Raw genomic sequence first — 17,246 nt, 5'->3', positions numbered from 1 at the left:
CACGGATGGCTCGGGACCCCAGGCCCACCCGCCTCTCCAGGCTGGGGTGGACCACAGGGGTGAGACAAGCTCAGAAACAGTGAAGGCGTCCTTCCGCTCCGAGGTGAGGTGACGAGGACAGCAGGGACCTCTGTCCCCAAAGCCTGCACACACCTCCGCTCACTCCCTCCTTCATGCATTCATGTATCGTTCAGCGGACATTACCGAGCAGCTGTCCTACATCAGGGGCCAGGAACAGGCCCGAGTCACAGGCTCTGGGCCAGGCGTGTGCAGGTGGCTGGCGAGGCCTGCGGATGGCTGACCAGTTGGGCCCAGGGGGGCTGCTAGAGTTGCAGCCTACAGAGGCCCAGACCCCTGTGGCCTTGCTGGGCTCCTGGGCCAGGCTGGGAGGCTGTGGCCTGTCACCCTGGGGACCTGCCTGTCCCTGCAGCTGTGGTGGGTAGAGGAACTCTTTCCCCAAGAGACCGAGGCTTTGCCAGGCCACCAGCCCCTCTGGCCATGCTTCAATGCTCTGCACAGACTGCGCTCCGTCTCCAGGGCTGGTGGGGGCGGGAGAGGGGCTGGCGGCCTCCCAGGGAGCCAGGCCCCATTCCAGTGCTCATGCCCTGCTCTCTCACTGAAGGTCCGGCCGCCCCATCAGCTTCATGGTGGTGTTCATCACCCCCAACCCCCTGAGCAAGATCTCCTGGGTCAACAGGTTGCACCTGGCCAAGATCGGACTCCGTGAGTAAAGCCCTAGGGTCGGGGTGGACAGCGGGAGGTTTGGGGTGTGTATATGTGTGAGCACGAGGGGAGCGTTCAGTCTCGGGGGCCACGGAGGCTTCAGAGTGAAGGGGGATGCTGTAGTGATCTTGAACATGTCACTCCCCTGCTCGGAGCCTCAGTTTCCCCATCTGTAGAATGGTGGGAGTTGATGGAAAGTTAATTAGTCTGGAAGAGGAGAGACTGGAGAGTCACCACTAAGGGTTTTTTTTGGTGAGAATGATGAAAATGTCCTCAAACTAGAGAGTGGTGATGGTTGCCCAGCTGTGTGACTATACCAGTGAAATGTACTCTTTATTTAAGGGGTGGATTTTTATGGTAGCTGAATTATATCTCAATAAAGCTGTTGTAAAAAGAATGGTGCAGGTTAGATTGAACTGATTCTCACCCGGAGGCCTCTTTATCCTTCTTTCCTCCTGTTCTGTGTGGCCCTTAGTCGCCCAGTCGTGTCCGACTCTTTGAGGCCCCACTGGCTGTAGCCCGCCCGGCTCCTCTGTCCATGGGGTTCTCCAGGCCAGGATACTGGAGTGGGTTGCCATGCCCTCCTTCAGGGGATCCTCCCAACCCAGGGATCGAACCGAGGCCTTCCGCACTGCAGGCGGATTCTTTACTGTCTGAGCCACCAGGGTCTTTTCTCCTATGCATCCCCTATGAAATAGTGGACATTTCTATTTATAAAGTGTTTCCTGTGTGGCGAGCCTTTTCCTAAGCATTTTACACATCTCTCTTTCATTTCACATTTCACATTCGTAGTAACACCATGAGGCAAGTCTGTTGTGAACCCCTTTGCACGCTTGGAAGTCTGAGGCCGAGAGGCACAGCGGCTTGCTGGAGCTCGCACAGCAGGAAGGGGCTCCGAACCTGGGCAGGCGGCCTTAGAGCCCACTCTTAATTCCTGTCCTCCTTCCTCAAGGTGGTGAGCTTCTGTCTGCCAGACTACATTCATTAAGCTATAAGCACTTTATTTGTGCTTTTTTTGAATTGACAAAAGGTCTGGTTTGTTGCTGATCAGAACCATTACTGTCTGTGGCATGCTAGAATTCCCATATGCTGATTCCAGTCAGCAGCAGCGATTTGGGGGGTTTTATTTTGTCTCGGTTACTAGTATGATCTTTTTCGAGATAAGTATTCAATATAAATCTCCAATAGACTTAAAAATGCTGCTGGGAAGGGGTCAGAACCTTTTTCAAAGGCTTTCATCAATTAAAAAAAGTATTGAGGCTCTACAGTTATTTGAGAGGATGAGATGGATGGCATCACCCACCCGATGGACATGAGCTTGAGCAAGCTCCGGGAGTTGGTGATGGACAGGGAGGCCTGGTGTACTGCAGTCCGTGGGGTCGCAGAGTCGGACCCGACTGAGCGACTGAACAACAGGGCACGGGAGGAGAGCAGCGAGCAAACAGGCCACTCACTGTTCTCAAGGAAGTCGCAGTTCACAAGCGCAGGCGGGGGTTTACGTGAGGAGCAAACCGACGGGGCGGGGCTGGGTGGAGCTGCGAGGTGGGTGGAGCTGACTTGTGACCGGCAAAGGGCCTGGGGTCTGGACTGGTCAGGGCCGGCTCTGCGGAGGTAACCTCTGAAGCTGGGCGGAGGTCTCGGTCCAGTGAGCCGGGCTGTACAGCAAGTGCAAAGGTCCTGAGGTGGCCAGAGCTGGTGCGTAGCTGGTGTGAGGGGAGGCCGGTGGAAGTGGGGAGCGGGTTTACTGGAAAGCCAGGGTGAGGTGCACGGAGTTCCTCTAGAAGCCTGGGGGCTTGGTTGCCATGCTGAGAGCCGGAGGGTGGTGCGACCTGATTAACGTTTAAGGGGATCATCTGGCTGCTGCGCAGAGGGGCCGTGGAGGGGGCGGTTGGGGGTGTAGGAGGGGAGTTGGGGATCGCAGAGGGGGTGTTGGGGGTGCAGAGCGGGCGTGGGGGGCATGGAGGGGGCGTGGGAGGTGCAGAGGGAACGTGGGGGGCACAGAGGGGTCATTGGGGTGGTGGAGGGGCACGGAGGGGCCGTGGGGGGTCACGGAGGGTGTGTGAGGGGGCATGGAGGGGGCGGTTAGGGATGGAGGGGAGTTGAGGGGCACAGAGAGGGTGTTGGGGTCGTGGGGGGCACAGACCGGGCGTGCGGGGCACGGAGGGGGCATGGGGGGCGCAGAGGAGGCGTGGGGGGTGGAGGGGCACGGAAGGGGCGTGGGGGGTCGCGGAGGGGGCATTGGGGGGGTGGAGGGGGTGTGGGGGGTTGCGGAGGGGGTGTTGGGGGGGTGGAGGGGGTGTGGGGGGTCGTGGAGGGGGCGTTGGGGGGGTGGAGGGGAGTTGGGAGCGTGGGGGAGTGGAGGGGCACGCAGTGGGTATGGGGGGTGCACAGGGGCCGTTTGGGGGTGCAAGGAGGTAGGGGAGGGAACAGGGAGGAGGCCTGGGCTTGGAGGAGCCGGGTTCGGGCCCTCCGGGGTCTGGTGCTGACCCGCACGGGTCTCCACGGGTTGTTCCTGTGACCAGGAGGCCTGCGGACGGTGGAGGAGGGGTTTTAAGCCGAGGGTGGTGGGGATTCTGGCTAAGGTGGCCTGCCTGCTGGGCGTCGGCCGTTTGCTCCGTTCTCCCCGCCCGTGGGGGCGGTGTCCAGGGCCTGAGCCCCATGTGTGGACCTGTGCCCATCTCCCATCTGAAGCTGAGATGCTTTGCCAAGAGGGCCCCGGTATTGGCGGGAGAGGCGCTCGCTAATGTGAGCAGCTCCCTTCTCCTCGGCCTGTGAAGACACGGCTGACTTATCTCCACCCGGTTTCACTGCAGCAAAAGTTTTAATGGAAAGAGTCATTTGAAATCTTATTTGAGTGCCTGGGTTCCCCTGGGGCTTGAATAATTTGGTTCTTTTATTTTGCCAGTTTGTTTTTTTATCTGCAGTGCCTGGTGCAGGAGAGGGGTGGGAAATAATATGAGCCTGTTAGAAATAGAATATGTTAAAAACATACATTCACAAAGGATGTTATTCTTTTTTTCCCCTGTATCTTCCTCCCTCCCTGAGCCCAGTGTGCCGAGATCGTAATCCACCAAAGACTGAGAGCAGAGGGCTGGGCAGGGGCTGCTGGGGACTGGGATGGGGGTCAGTTCTGCCCTTTGGAAGGGCAGGGGTGCTGGGGGGTCTGGGGACCCCATTGACACCCAAGTGTGGCCGCCGCTGTGCCCTGCTGCCTGAGGAAGGCAGGCTCTCTCCCTTAACCCGGCCTAGAGTCCCCTGGGCCTCTTCCCATGCATCTCGGGATCTGAGCACCATGTGAAGTGGACCCAGACTGTGTGGGTTCAGTTCCCAGCTCTCCGGCGTGCCAGCTCCGTGATCTCGGACAGACGATTTCACCCCTGCATGCCTGGGATTCTCCATCAGAAAATGGGGATGTTCCCAGGGTGTCAGCTGGGCTGAGCGTAGGGGAGATGGTGCGCGGAAGGGGCAGCCCCCAGGAAAGGGGTCTCTGCATCTCCCGGGGGGAGTGGCTGTCCTGGGGTCACATTTGGTGCCGAGGGGCCAGGACGCCCTCCCCGTCCCTGCCAGTTAGCCTCTGTTTGTTAAGGCTCAGGAAAAGGTTTGTTGACAGGAGGCCCTGGAGGTGGGGGTGGGGAAAGGACAGGGTGGGGCTTCTGGCTTCCCTTCCTGCATCCCCCCAGCCCCTGCGGCTCCGAGTGCTGAGCCTCTCCCAACGCGGCCTTCCCTGTCCCCACCCCTGGAGGGCCTGGGCCAGGCAGACCCCAGGCCAATCCCCCCGTCAGAGTCAGAGAAACAGGTCCCCAGTGGGTCTGCGTTAACCCTCAGCCATCAGAGGGCGGCGCCAGCACCTGCCCAAGCACTCGGCGGAAGCAGGAGGGCCGAGGGTGCTGGCCCTGGAGCCCCTCTTGGGTTTACCCCAGCTGGGTGACCACGGCCACTGCCCGGCCTCCCCAGACCCCAGTCTCTGCAGGGGCGAGGTGCCCAGACAAGACGCGTGTGGGGATGCCCGTGGCCTCGGTCTGCAGCGTCTCCATGGAGTGGGCAGGTGTGACAGGGGCCTTGGGTTTAGCGCGTAGAGCGGGGTAGGCTGGGCTGTCTGCTGGGGCCACCATGAGGGCGAGGGTGCAGGGCCGAGCATGGCAGGAGTGGGAGGCAGGTAGGGCTGGAGATGCTGGGTAGGGCCGGCCAGGGTGGGGGCTCGGCCCCGGGGGACGGTGGCGGTCCAACCTCAAGCATAGTAGTGGGCATCCTCTTCACCCTGAGAACAGTGATCGTAGTGGATTCTATTTCTTTTTTAAAGAATATGCTTTAAAGAATTATTTATTTCTTCGGCTGCGCCGGGTCCGGGCTGAGGCAGGCTGCTTCGTTGCAGCGGGCACGCTTCTCTCTAGGTGCGGCGTGTGGAAGTCGGTGGTTGCGGCGGGCGGGCCTTGCTGCCCTGCGGGATGTGGGATCCCAGTTCTCTGACCAAGGTTTGAATCTCTGTCCCCTGCTTTGCGAGGTCAATTCTTCACCACTGGGCCGCCAGGGAAGCCCCTGGGTTCTGTTTCTTGAGTGTCTGGTGCCCACTGGATATTAGTGTATAGTCTTTCCAGGCTCACAACAACTCTTAACGGGTGGAATTATTTCCCCCATTTTCCAGACGAGGCCACAGGCTCAGAGAGGTGACATGCGCTTCTCTGAGCCACACAGGGCCCTGCTGGAAGAGTCAGCCTCCTGCGGCCGGCGGGCGGTCCCGAGGGCTCTGGGGCACGGGCATGGGCAAGGACCCCAGAGTTGGGTGGGTGCTGGTGGACACAGCTGATGCTAAATAAGGCCCCACGTGATGTCAGCTGGAAGTCGTGGCTTTCCGTGTCCAAGGAGGCAGGCTTCTGATTCGGTCTCAGCCGCCCCAGTTTTGTGATGGAACGATGGCAGCGGCAGATGGGGAACAACAGCCCCAGTTTCTGTTAACGATCCCAGTCGCAGGCAGGGAAGGCACCATCTGGAAGGAGAAGGTCAGATCATTAAAGGAAGAGACGGGATAGATTGCCAGGACTCCGCGGGCTGGGAGTACGTGGGGGGAGGGGAGGACGGAGCTCGGGCGACGGTGGTGGGGGAGTGCACGCTTCCACTCATGGGGCTCCGGGCGGGCAGGTGGGCTCGGGCTGCTCTCCCGGGCCCCAGCCTGCCAAGGCGGGGGGCTGGCACCTTGGGCCCGTGTGGCTGTGAGCGCTTGAAAGCAGGGCCAGGCTGCAGCTTCGCCTGTCTTCACTCACTGCCCGGGGCTTTGTCCAGGGGTGGTGGGTGGTCCTAATGTGAGAGGCTGCGTCCCCAGGGCTGGCGGGCTGTCTCAGCTCCCCCCTGTCTTGCGGGTGCTGTGCAGGCTGCCTCCGGGGGCTAGCTCCTTGGCTCCTGAGCCGTGTCTTTGACCCCCCTCCCCCGGCCCCGTGCAGGTGGGGCGGAGACTCTGAGCTTGCCTGCTGGCTGTGGGAGGGTGTGTGGGCAGCGCCCTGGAAACTGTGAAGTGCGGTGCACACCACCATCCACTTACAGAGATGCGCGTCCTGGCTCAGCTTGTCCTTTCCTAGGTGGCCTCTCCTCCCCAGAGGCGGGAACCAGGGCCAGTGGAGCTCTGGGGGTGCCCCTGGCCCACTCAGGGAGGGAGCTCTTTGCTCAGAGACTCCGTTGCTTGAGGGGGTGGGCAGGCACTGGAGCCTCTGCCTGAGCGGGAGCTGGTTGTTCGCAAATCCCTGCATTTGTGAACATCCTCACCTTCTCAAAGAGCCTCGGCCCCTGCCGCCTGGATCCAGCACGCCCACGTCGCCTTTCTCTAGTGGAGGTGGCAGTCTTAAAGCCCCTCCTGCGGTGTGATTGACATACAAAGAGCCACGCGCGGTTCGTGTACACGGCTGGGTGAGTTCAAAGCTGAGCATGCCTCATGAGCTGCACTGCCACAGTCTACGCCCTAGACAGGTGCGTCCTCTGCAAACTGCCCTGCCGCCCTCTGCCTTGTTATTGGTATTTGCGTGTGTGTGACAAGAACACTTACCATAAGACCTATCCTCTTAGCAAATGTTAAAGCACACGGTGCGTGCTCAGGTGCCTCAGTCGTGTCCGACTCTGCAGCCCCATGGACTGTAGCCCTCCAGGCTCCTCTGTCCGTGGGATTCCCCAGGAGAGACTACTGGAGTGGGTTACCATGCCCTCCTCCGGGGGATCTTCCCAACCCAGGGGTTGAACTCGCGTTGCTTACGTCTGCTGCATTGACAGGCGGGTTCTCTACTGCTGGCACCAGCTGGGAAGCCCAAAGCACGTCATACAGAACTGTTAACTGTAGGCCATACAGGGGGCCATGGGATTTATTCATCTTGTGAAAACAAAGCTTCGTGCCCTTCCCAGTTGGCCGTCTTTCTCCAGCGCTTGCTCTGTGCTGAGTGGGGCTCAGGGAGGTGACTGCTCTTGGAGGCCATCGTTCTGATTTGACTGATCTGGAAAATGGGGCTCGGGGGTTCATGCCACACAAGGCGTGAGAGTCCGCTGTGCGTGCTTGCCCTGTGGAGGATGGCGTGGAGCAGAGGAGGAGGCGTGGGAAGTTTCCGCCTTCATGGAAAACGGGTGTAGTGGGAGGCCGGTGGATACACAAGGACACGAAACGCACGTGCACATGCATTCACGTGTATACACACGTGTACTTGTGTGCGTATACACACGCACACAGAGGGAAAAAGACGCAAGCCTGTTAATAAAAGAGCCAGAAATCGTGGCTAGGGCCATTGTACACACCCGCAGGGCTGAGACAGAAAGCGATGGAGGTGGGGGAATGGGGCGACCGTCAGTTGAGGCCTTTCCGAGAAGGCGGGGGCTTAGCGTCATCCTCAGTGAGGAGCGGAGCCGGCCCTGGAGAGGGCGGAGGGCAGAGGGCAAAGGGCAGAGGGCCACCCTCCTGCGGGGTCGTCCTGTTTCAGCCGCCAAGGAAAGCCTAGCACAGGCGGGCCTGCTGCCGGGGGTGAGGCTGACGGGGAAGGAGGGTCCTCGCAGCTCTTCGGGAAGAGTCTGGATTTTATTGCAGGTGGACGAGGACCCGGCAGAAGAGGGGAACCGCGGGGTTGGGGAGAGGCTCAGCAGGACGGCACTGGCTGCGTGGGGAGGGCGGGCTGCAGGGGCAGCAGTGAGCGTCCAGCCGGCAGGGTCAGCACGTGGGTGCCGGCTCCCAGGCCTCATGGACCACTTCGTCCTGTCTCTCACCGGCCCTCCCCACCCCTGTCCTTTCGCCCAGGGGAGGAGAACCAGCCGGGCTGGCTGTGTCCGGATGAGGACAAGCAGAGCAGAGCCCCGTTCTGGTGCCCGATCCTGGCCTGCTGCGTCCCCGCCTTCTCCTTCAGGGGCCTCAGCCTGCAGGTGAGTGCACGTGGGGGCGGCTGGAGTGCCCGGGGAGGGTGGGCAGGGGCGGGGAGGGCCAGGGCAGGGGAGGCCCGGCTGCTGCCCCAGCTTCTCCACGTCAGGCAATGGGGTTGCTCTCGGGGTCGGTGTCCCCCCCAGAGGAGGGGGCAGGCGACCTCTGTGGGTCAGGGAACCGACAGTTGCGTCGGTCTGAGCTAACAGACAGCAGCGATGTGTCAGCTGATAGCATGACGCCCGCTCAGCAGACAGGCTGGAACGCACCCGGCCGGCTGCGCCCTGCTTGGGAGGCTTCACCTCTCGCGATGTTGCCGGGGCAGCCGGCTTTGGCTCCACAGCCATCACCCCTCTTGAGTGTTTTGCCATCACTCACTAGTTTTATTATTTATAAGAACCCCACGAGTAGATGTCTCTAGGTCTCCTTCACAGGTAAAGGCTCAGGTGACATGATTTTTTTTTTAATGTCATGGCCGGTGAGGACGACAGGAGGAATAGTAATCTGGTTCCCTGACGCCTGCGGCCCTGGCCGGAAGCGCAGGCAGCTACCACCACCTCCTAGCCACCCCTCAGCAAACGAGCGGAGAGAAAAGAGTGCTGCGTGGCATAAAGAGAATAAATCAGATACAGTGAAAACAGAGACGGGGACACGCAGTTAGGGGGTCAGAGAGGGCCTCTCAGAGGAGGTGGCGTATAAACTGATCCCCTATTGGTGAGGAAGACCCAACCATGAGAGGGCCCAGGGGGAGAACGTTCAAACCAAACAAACCGACACAGAAGCCTGCATTCGGAGCCGTCGGGGCAGCTGGCCGTGGCTCCGGGAGCCAGCAGGGGAGGCTGGGCTCTGAGACCCGACAGTGGGTGAGCTGGCTCAGCTGGCCTTGCAGGCTGCATCGGGTTTGGATTTCATCCTCGGAGCAAGGAAACACCAAGCGTGGCTCTAAGCAGGGGACCAGCGGGACCTGGTTTGCCTTTTGAAAGGATCCTCTGACACTTCCGGCCGACGTGTGGGAGGGAACTGCAGACCAGGAGGGGCCAGGACAGGAGGCTGAGACCCTCGCAGAGCTTGGGGTCCCACTGAGATGGGGCGGCGCTTGGTGCAGGTGGAGGGAGGCCGGGGTGAATGGAGACCAGGGCGGCTGGGGCGAGGCGAGAGAGGCACTGATCGTTAACGTAAGTGATGTTTTATTGCAGCGCTTAAAGAAAAAACTCAGACCAGCCCACTGTGGGCTTGGCTTGCCTGCCTTTTTTTTTTTTAAAGTGAATAAAGAGCCAGGATTAGGGTAAGCCAGCGTCCAGTCCTGTCTTTCTTTCAGTTCTTGGTAATTATTCACCAATGATGTTTTGCGTGTGTGCGGGCTAAATTTTTATTGTAAGAGCTTATGTTGAAACCTTTTCTTGATGTCTGAGTATTGCGGTCCCCCTGACGGGGTGCCCCCGGGGTGAGGTGCTGGTCCTGGCCCTGGTGGAGGCAGTGGGCGGGGGGACCTGGGGACAGGTTTGGGCAGTGCTCTGGGCTTGGACTGGCTGGACTGGTGAGCAGGTGGGGCTGGGGGTGAAGGAGACGGAGGACTCGCCGGGTCCCTGGCTGCCGCTCCTGAAAGCTGGGCTCAGTGGGGCGCTGGCCCCTGTGCCGCAGCCTGATTTAAGGGCTCATGGGTCAGGCTCCTCCCAGTGAGCCTCACGCCTGCCCAGCGCCCGCAGACAGAGGCCCCGGCGCTGTGCTGGGCTCAATCACTCGGAGGCAACACTGAGAACGACGAAGACGACAGTGACCTCACTTAAGGCTCTTTAGTCTTGACAACCACATGTCGTGTACGGATGTGAGAGTCGGACTCTAAAGGAAGCTGAGCGCCGAAGAATTGGTGCTTTTGAACTGTGGTGTTGGAGAAACTCTTGAGAGTCCCTTGGACTGCAAGGAGATCCAACTGCAAGGAGGGCAGTCCTGGGTGTTCATTGGAAGGACTGATGCTGAAGCAGAAACTCCGGTACTTTGGCCACCTCATATGAAGAGCTGACTCATTTGAAAAGACCCTGATGCTGGGAAAGATTGAAGGCAGGAGGAGAAGGGGAGGACAGAGGATGACATGGCTGGATGGCATCACTGACTCAGTGGACATGGGTTTGAGGAAGCTCCAGAGTTGGTGATGGACAGGGAGGCCTGGCGCGCTGCAGTCCACGGGGTCGCCAAGAGTCGGACCTGACAGAGCGACTGACCTGACCTGACCTGAGTCTTGACCACAGGGGGCGGGTCCTTCGGGGACACGTCTGCAGCAGGCCCCACCCTGGGCCTTTCCCGGAGGTGGACTCTGTGACCCCCAGCCGCCCTGAGTCACTTGCTCGTGGCCCTGGGAAGGGGAGTGCCCTGGCCCTTGCCCCGTCCTGCTCCTCCCCCACTGTCTCCCCGGCCTCTGTGGGCCTCCAGTCCTGACCCCGTTACTAAGGAGCTGCCTGTGGGGTCCTGCCAGCTTGTGCCCAGGGGCGCAGCCTGTGGGCCGTGGGGCGGAGTCCAGTCCCCCTGCCTGCGGCTCTCCTGCCCCCGAGCAGATCCCATGGAGCAGGATGCATCATCCCATCTCCCCCCAGGACTCAGGCCTGCCCTGTCAGGTCACAGCCGGGGTGGAGGCGTCCCAGACAGGCTGCTGCCCCAGGGCCTCCCTGAAAGAACGCCCCACAGCCCCAAGCGGGGAGTCACCCGCCTCCTGTCACTGAGGGGTCTTCCCCATGTGAAGCCCTTGGGGCTGAAAGCACCCTCAACCCCACTGGTGTCGTGGCTTGGGGGTCTTTCCGATGGCCTGGTTGCTGAGGTGGTAGGAGGTTCTTCTTGGACTTGGGCTCCACCTGAGCTGCAGGCCTGTCCCTGGAGGGCAACGGGGGGCGCTAGGGGAAGGCTCAGGGCAAGCCCATTTCCCCCTTTGGGCTGAGGTTCCGTGAGAGACCTGCCAGGGGAGAGGGGCTCGGGGCCTGGGAGGGCTGCTGCCTGCTGCAGGCAGCTCTCGTACACAGGTGTCTCGGAGGCCTGAGGGCTGCAGCCCAGAGCCGCAGGGGCAGGCTTGTGTGGGCCTCAGCGCACCAGCAAGTGGCCTCAGTGCTGGCTGCCACCCCCATCAGCCAGAGTGACCGTCGCTGGGTCCCTGTCCCCTGACCCTGCCTCAGCTGCCGGTCTGGGACAGCCCCTTCCCACAGTGCTGTTCAGCTGATGGAGTGAAGCGCTAACGTGTCCCACCAGAAGCCCTCCTGACCAGTGACCGCTGCCGGGTGTCCAGCCCCTGCCCAGGGCGTTAGGCCCACCATGTCTAGCCAGGGCCCTGCCGAGGTGCCCGGGTCCCCGTGACCACGAGGAGCTGGTGTGGGGTCACCAGCTGGCAGCACTTCCCCGGTGGCACCAGTGGTGCAGGAGCCTAAGAGGCGTGGGTTGGATCCCTGGGTCGGGAAGATCCCCCTGGAGGGGGACGTGGCAACCCACCCTAGTAATCTCGCCTGAAGAATCCCATGGACAGGGGAGCCTGGTGGGCTCCACAGGGTCGCAAAGAGTCGGACACGACTGCGGTGGCCCGGCACGCGTGCTGGTAGCAGCTGTGCCGGGACTGGGGCCTACTGCCCGCACCAAGAGCCTGCTGTGCTCTGCTCTGTTCCGCGTGGGGCTGCTTGGTTCTCGGAAGTCAGCTTCCCGTCACGGACGGCCCTTTTGGGTCCAGAGCCTGCCCCGTTCAAGGAGCCTTTGAGTCTTTGCCCCCGTCTCGGGCCCAGGCTCTGCTGACTTCCGGCCCTCTGGGGTTGCCATGGAAACACCCAAGCCAGGCTGTGGTTGCCCCAACCCCAAATCCAAGGGGACAGGAGCAGGAAGGGCCAGGCCCTGAGCGGGCTGTGGCCCCCCCAAGAGGCGGGGTGAGGGGGCAGGGCCTGAGGGCGCCTGGGAGCCCGGCCCAGCCCATGCTGTGCCCAGGAGGCCACGGCCTCCAGCGTGCTAACTGAAAAGAGCACCTCAGCCCTGATTCTGCCGTTCCTTGCTGTGTGATCCTGAGCCACTCACGTCCCCCTGCCCTCCAAGTTCACGTTTGCCAGCCGCTCAGCTCACTTTCCCTTTTCACTTTCATGCGTTGGAGAAGGAAATGGCAGCCCACTCCAGTGTTCTTGCCTGGAGAATCCCAGGGACGGCGGAGCCTGGTGGGCTGCCGTCTATGGGGTTGCACAGAGTCAGACACAACTGAAGCGACTTAGCAGCAGCAGCAGCAGCAGCAGCACGGGGGCTGCAGGAGGTGACCCCTTTGGGTCCCCTCAGCTGTGGCCCTTAGAGGCTTCCTCGTCAGATCACCCCAGTGGGGCTGGGACAAGGAGGCCGCGGGCGCCAGCAGAGGGCAGCACCTGCCTACTCAAAGGCCTGCCCTGCGGTGGCTGCTTCCTCTGGGGGCGGGGAGGGGGGGCACCTCCGCGTTCCCCAGCCAGCCTCCTCCTTTGATCTGGCTGGAGTTTCCAGCAAGGCCCCTGAAAGGGCCAGGCCCTTCTCTCACACTGCCGTCCTGGCCAGAGACATGGACGGCAGATTTAGTTCAGGAACAGGCCTGAGGGCCACTGGCGTGGGGTTGGGGGCCACTGATTCCGAGGAGTGAGCAGCCAGCGGTCCTCAGTGACAGCCCCACACAGATGGAGCCCCCAGACTGCGGACCAGCCCTCTGGTCCTGGCGGGGTTGGCCGAGGAGGGCTCTGTTGGCCCAGGACCCCGTCCGCCGTGCTGCTCGGGGGACACGGGGGCTGAGGATGACGGTGGGACCCCCTCCGCTGTGCTGCTCGGGGGACACGGGGGCCGAGGGTGACGGTGCGCGCCGCCTGCGTGGCCTCGGGCAGCTGTTTGTCTTCTGTGGACCTCGTCTTCCCCGCGTACGAAATACAAGGGGTGCACTTCATGGTTTTCAACAAAGCCCAGTTTGGAAAGAGTTTCATTCAGGCTCCAGAAGGTTCCAGGAGGGCAGAGGTCCCCTGTGAGTGCCTGGGGGCTGCCGGGAGGAGCCTGCCTCTCCCTGGCCCCGCCCTCAGGGGCCTGGCTGGGGGCCTGAAGGGGATGCAGGAACCGGCAGGTTTAACAGCCCCTGACAGACGGTCCAGACCCAGGTCGTGCTGTCAGACGTCAGCCTCTCCGGCCCCTCGGTGTTCACCCCTGTGTGTGCCGTCTGTCTCTGCAGCTCGGGGCCCTGGTCCACAGTCCCGTCAGCTGTCCTCTGCTGGGCTTCTCGGCTGTCAGCACCTCCCTCCCACAGGGCTACCTCTGGGTGAGTAACCCCCATGTTCAGCTGGGGCCTGGGGGCATGAGAGGGGGAGGCACCTGGGGGACTGCTGGAGGAAGCGGCCAGCCCGTGGGTGGCACCTGGGGGGCTGCTGGAGGAAGCGGCCGGCCCGTGGGTGGCACCTGGGGGGCTGCTGGAGGAAGCGGCCGGCCCGTGGGTGGCACCTGGGGGGCTGCTGGAGGAAGCGGCCAGCCTGTGGGTGGCACCTGGGGGGCTGCTGGAGGAAGCGGCCAGCCTGTGGGTGGCACCTGGGGGGCTGCTGGAGGAAGCACCAGGCCCGTGGGCGGCACCTGGGGGGCTGCTGGAGGAAGCGGCCAGCCTGTGGGTGGCACCTGGGGGGCTGCTGGAGGAAGCACCAGGCCCGTGGGCGGCACCTGGGGGGCTGCTGGAGGAAGGGGCCAGCCTGTGGGCCCCGTTTTGCACACCCTCACCCAACGCGGTCTTCTGGGGACTTCCACGGCAGGCTCTGTGCTCAGAGCTGGCACGTGTGACCTCAGCAGGAACAACAGAAAGCCAGGGGACCGATCAGAGAGTCGGATTCTTGCGACTGGCCTTGGTGCTGTGATGGACATGAACGGAGCAGTGCAGGGTTTCTGGATGGCTGGTCTTCCCCCCGGGCGTCAGGAGGCAGGGCTGCGCTTCTCTCTCAGAGATTCCAGCCACCGTTCTGCACCGGGGTTCTGCAGAGCCTGCCTTGATCTGCATCGGTGCTGTGCTCCCCATGTGGCTCACGGTGCAGACTGTGGCCTCCCATAGGTTTCCTGAGGCTCCAGCCTCACCACCCCTCCAGTCAGTCTCCAGGCATTTAGGCCAAGAAAGTCTGGCTCACCCTTTAGGGTCCAGCCCAGCCGTCCCTTCTGAGGGTGATTTCTCCTTCACTGGTCTCCAGTGTCCAGTAGATACATCACCCATCCACTGTCCTTCCATCCACCCGTCTATCTGTTATCCTTCCATCCATCCATCCAGCCTTATAATCATCTGTTCACCTACCCATCCATCCATCCTTTCACTCAGCTAGTCGCTCTCCCTTCATCCAGCTGTTGATCCATCCATCCATCCATCATCCATCAGTCCTTGTAACCAGCTGTCCACCCTTCTATCCATCCAGTCACCCAGTCTTCTATCCCGTCCGTCCGTTCTTCTGTCCGTCCGTTCTTGTGATCATCCATGCATTCAGCCGGGATATAATGAGTGTCTACCATGTGCTAAGTGCAGGGGTAAACTGAAGGAGACAGGGCAGAGTGTACGCTCGCTCTTTGTTGCTTCAGATTTACCTTAAAGATAAGGAAATAGAAAGCTGGCTCGGTACCTAGTCCATCTCAGCTCTTTTCCTGATTTTCTTTGGGCCCAAATCTAACTTCTTGTCGTGGCAGCTGGGAACAAGTGGCCTTCAGTGACAGCAGGATACCTGTGGGCAGGAGAGGGCATGTTTCTCTTGGTGCCTAAGCCCCGTGACAAACAGATGCTCTGGGTGGGTCAGCGGGGGCAGGGTCTGCGTCTGCGTCCGCCCACGAGGCGCTCACCTGACGGCCCCTCTGGTCTCTGCCGTAGGTTGGAGGCGGGCAGGAGGGTGCGGGGGGCCAGGTGGAGATTTTCTCCCTGAACCGGCCCTCGCCCCGCACGGTCAAGTCCTTCCCACTGGCGGCCCCCGTGCTCTGCATGGAGTACATTCCAGAGCCAGAGGAGGGCGACGGCAGAGATGGAGACAAGGGCTGCCCCGCCGCTGACACCTCGGCCGGGGTGCACCCCACCATCTGCCTTGGGCTCCAGGACGGCAGGTGAGGGGCCTGGGCCAGAGTGGGCTGGGCACCCTGGGCACTGCCCCTCCAGCTTCGCTCCTCACCCCCAACATGCGGTGCCCCTGGTTGGGAGCAGGAGGCGGGGGCCAGTAGCAGGAGGTGGGGGCCCGGAGTGGGAAGTGGGGGCCAAGAGCAGGAAGAGGGGACCTGGAGTGGGAAGTGGAGTCCAGAGCGGGAAGTGGAGGCCAGGAGCGGGAAATGGAGGCTTAGAGTGGGAAGTGGGGTTCAGGAGCGGGAAGTGGGGGCCAGGAAGAGGAAGTGGGGGCCAGGAGCGGGAAGTGGGGGCCAGGAGCGGGAAGTGGGGGCCAGGAGCGGGAAGAGGGGGCCAGGAATGGGAAGAGGGGGCCTGGAGTGGGAAGTGGGGGCCAGGAACGGGAAGAGGGGGCCCGGAGTGGGAAGTGGGGGCCCGGAGTGGGAAGTGGGGGCCCAGAGCGGGAAGGGGGCCAGGAGCGGGAAGTGGGGGCCAGGAATGGGAAGTAGGGGCCAGGAGCGGGAAGTGGGGGCCAGGAGCGGGAGGTGGGGGCCCAGAGCAGGAAGTGGGGGCCAGGAGTGGGAAGTGGGGCCCAGGAATGGGAAGTAGGGGCCAGGAGTGGGAAGTGGGGAGCAAGAGCAGGAAGTGGGGTCCACAATGCCCAGCCAGTGTCAGGAGCTGCTCACACTTTACCCAGGGCCCTTCAGGGGCTGCTCTGTGCCACCCGGCCCCCTCCTGGTAGTGTGGTGCCACAGGCGGCGCGGGCTTCGGTGTCGGCAGAGCTGGGTTTGGGGCCTGTAGGTCCTTGTGCTGTGTGACCGCTCTGAAGTGGTGTTACCATCCCCCACATGTGGGGCTGCTGTGAGAGCCCACCAGGACGTGGGCCCCGTGAAGACTTCAGGCCCCTTTGCTGTCACTGCCCTCATCCACCTGTCTGTGGCCTCAGCTGGCCTTGCAGGGCAGGTGAGGGTGCAGAGTGTGCCCAGGTTATGAGGCCTGCCGGCAGAGGGGGCTCCCCCCTTGTAAGACCTGCCTGGAGCTGGTGAGTTAGCAAACACTTCCGCGCAGCAGCGGCCACCCCGGCAGAGCAGGCCCAGTCATGTGGACGGAGGGTGAAAATTCTTCCCGTTAACTGGACTGTGAAGGCGGTTGTGGAGAGGACCCTGAGATGGCCCCACACCCTCATGCCTGCCTGCTGCCCGCACCCCTGCACCCTCATGCCTGCGTGCTGCCCGCATCCCTGCACCCTCATGCCTGCCTGCTGCCCGCACCCCTGCACCCTCACGCCTGCCTGCTGCCCACACCTGCGGCAGCGTCCGGGGGCGTTGTGCATACCTGCCATGTGCTGCTCCTAGGCCAGGAGTGTGAGCCTCATAGGGGCCCGTGGCCCGCAAGAGCAGCCGGGGGAGGAGCTGAAAGCTAGTATACTTAGAACCAGCTTGGAGGCACTAGAGGCTTCATGCTGTCCAGGCCTGGGTTCACGGAACCCAGGGGCCTGGTGAACTCGTTTTGCTTTTTATGAGATCAAACTGCATAAAGTTATCATTTTAGCCATTAAAAACCGTGCAGTTCAGTGGTTTCCAGGACATTCCTGATGGGTAGCCATCACCACTGCTTAGTTCTGGAACATTCTTGTCATCCCCCGGAGCCTCTGGGTCACCTCGTGTTCCCTGCCCCAGCCCCTGGGACCCACTGATCTGTTCCCATCCCCTGGTCTGGATTTGTCTCTCCTGCTCATTTCATACACAGACTCACCCAGTGTGTGGCCTTTTGTGCCTGGCCTCTCTCATTCTCCTAACATTCTCAAGGTTCATCCAGGCAGTACACACGCTGGGACTTTGTTCCTTGGTATGGCCGTGAGGTAGGCATCACGGCCCCATTTTTCAGAGAGGACTGAGGCTCAGTGGTCCAGGCCAGCCAGCTGGAGGGGGACAGTCAGCTGGGTTTGCCCTTAGATGTGACCCTGAAAACCGTCCTCCCAGCCCCCGGCTGTGCTGTGTCCAGAGCCCCATTTTCCGTGGCCCCGCCCCATAAAGGCTGCCCATGGAGAAGTCTGAGTGATGGCCTGGTCACGCAGCGGGAGGCAGGCTGAGC

At 61.8% G+C, this 17,246-nt stretch overlaps 1 protein-coding gene across 10 annotated transcripts in view; it reads left to right on the top strand.

The window, feature by feature from the left end:
• The window catches only part of ARHGEF10L (Rho guanine nucleotide exchange factor 10 like), a 147,792-nt gene that overhangs the window by 87,961 nt on the left and 42,585 nt on the right, over positions 1–17,246 (top strand). For all 10 annotated transcript variants that reach the window (XM_068966878.1, XM_068966884.1, XM_068966881.1 and 7 more), the window contains 4 exons: positions 623–723; positions 7,982–8,103; positions 13,281–13,367; positions 14,934–15,160. In XM_068966878.1, the coding sequence (XP_068822979.1) occupies positions 623–723; positions 7,982–8,103; positions 13,281–13,367; positions 14,934–15,160 (537 nt within the window). The remainder of the gene's footprint in view (positions 1–622; positions 724–7,981; positions 8,104–13,280; positions 13,368–14,933; positions 15,161–17,246) is intronic.

This window comes from Capricornis sumatraensis, chromosome 3 (assembly GCF_032405125.1).
Source record: "Capricornis sumatraensis isolate serow.1 chromosome 3, serow.2, whole genome shotgun sequence".
Lineage (NCBI taxonomy): Eukaryota > Metazoa > Chordata > Mammalia > Artiodactyla > Bovidae > Capricornis > Capricornis sumatraensis.
Note: the sequence above shows the minus strand (reverse complement) of the source record. Positions and strands in the feature narration are given on the sequence as shown.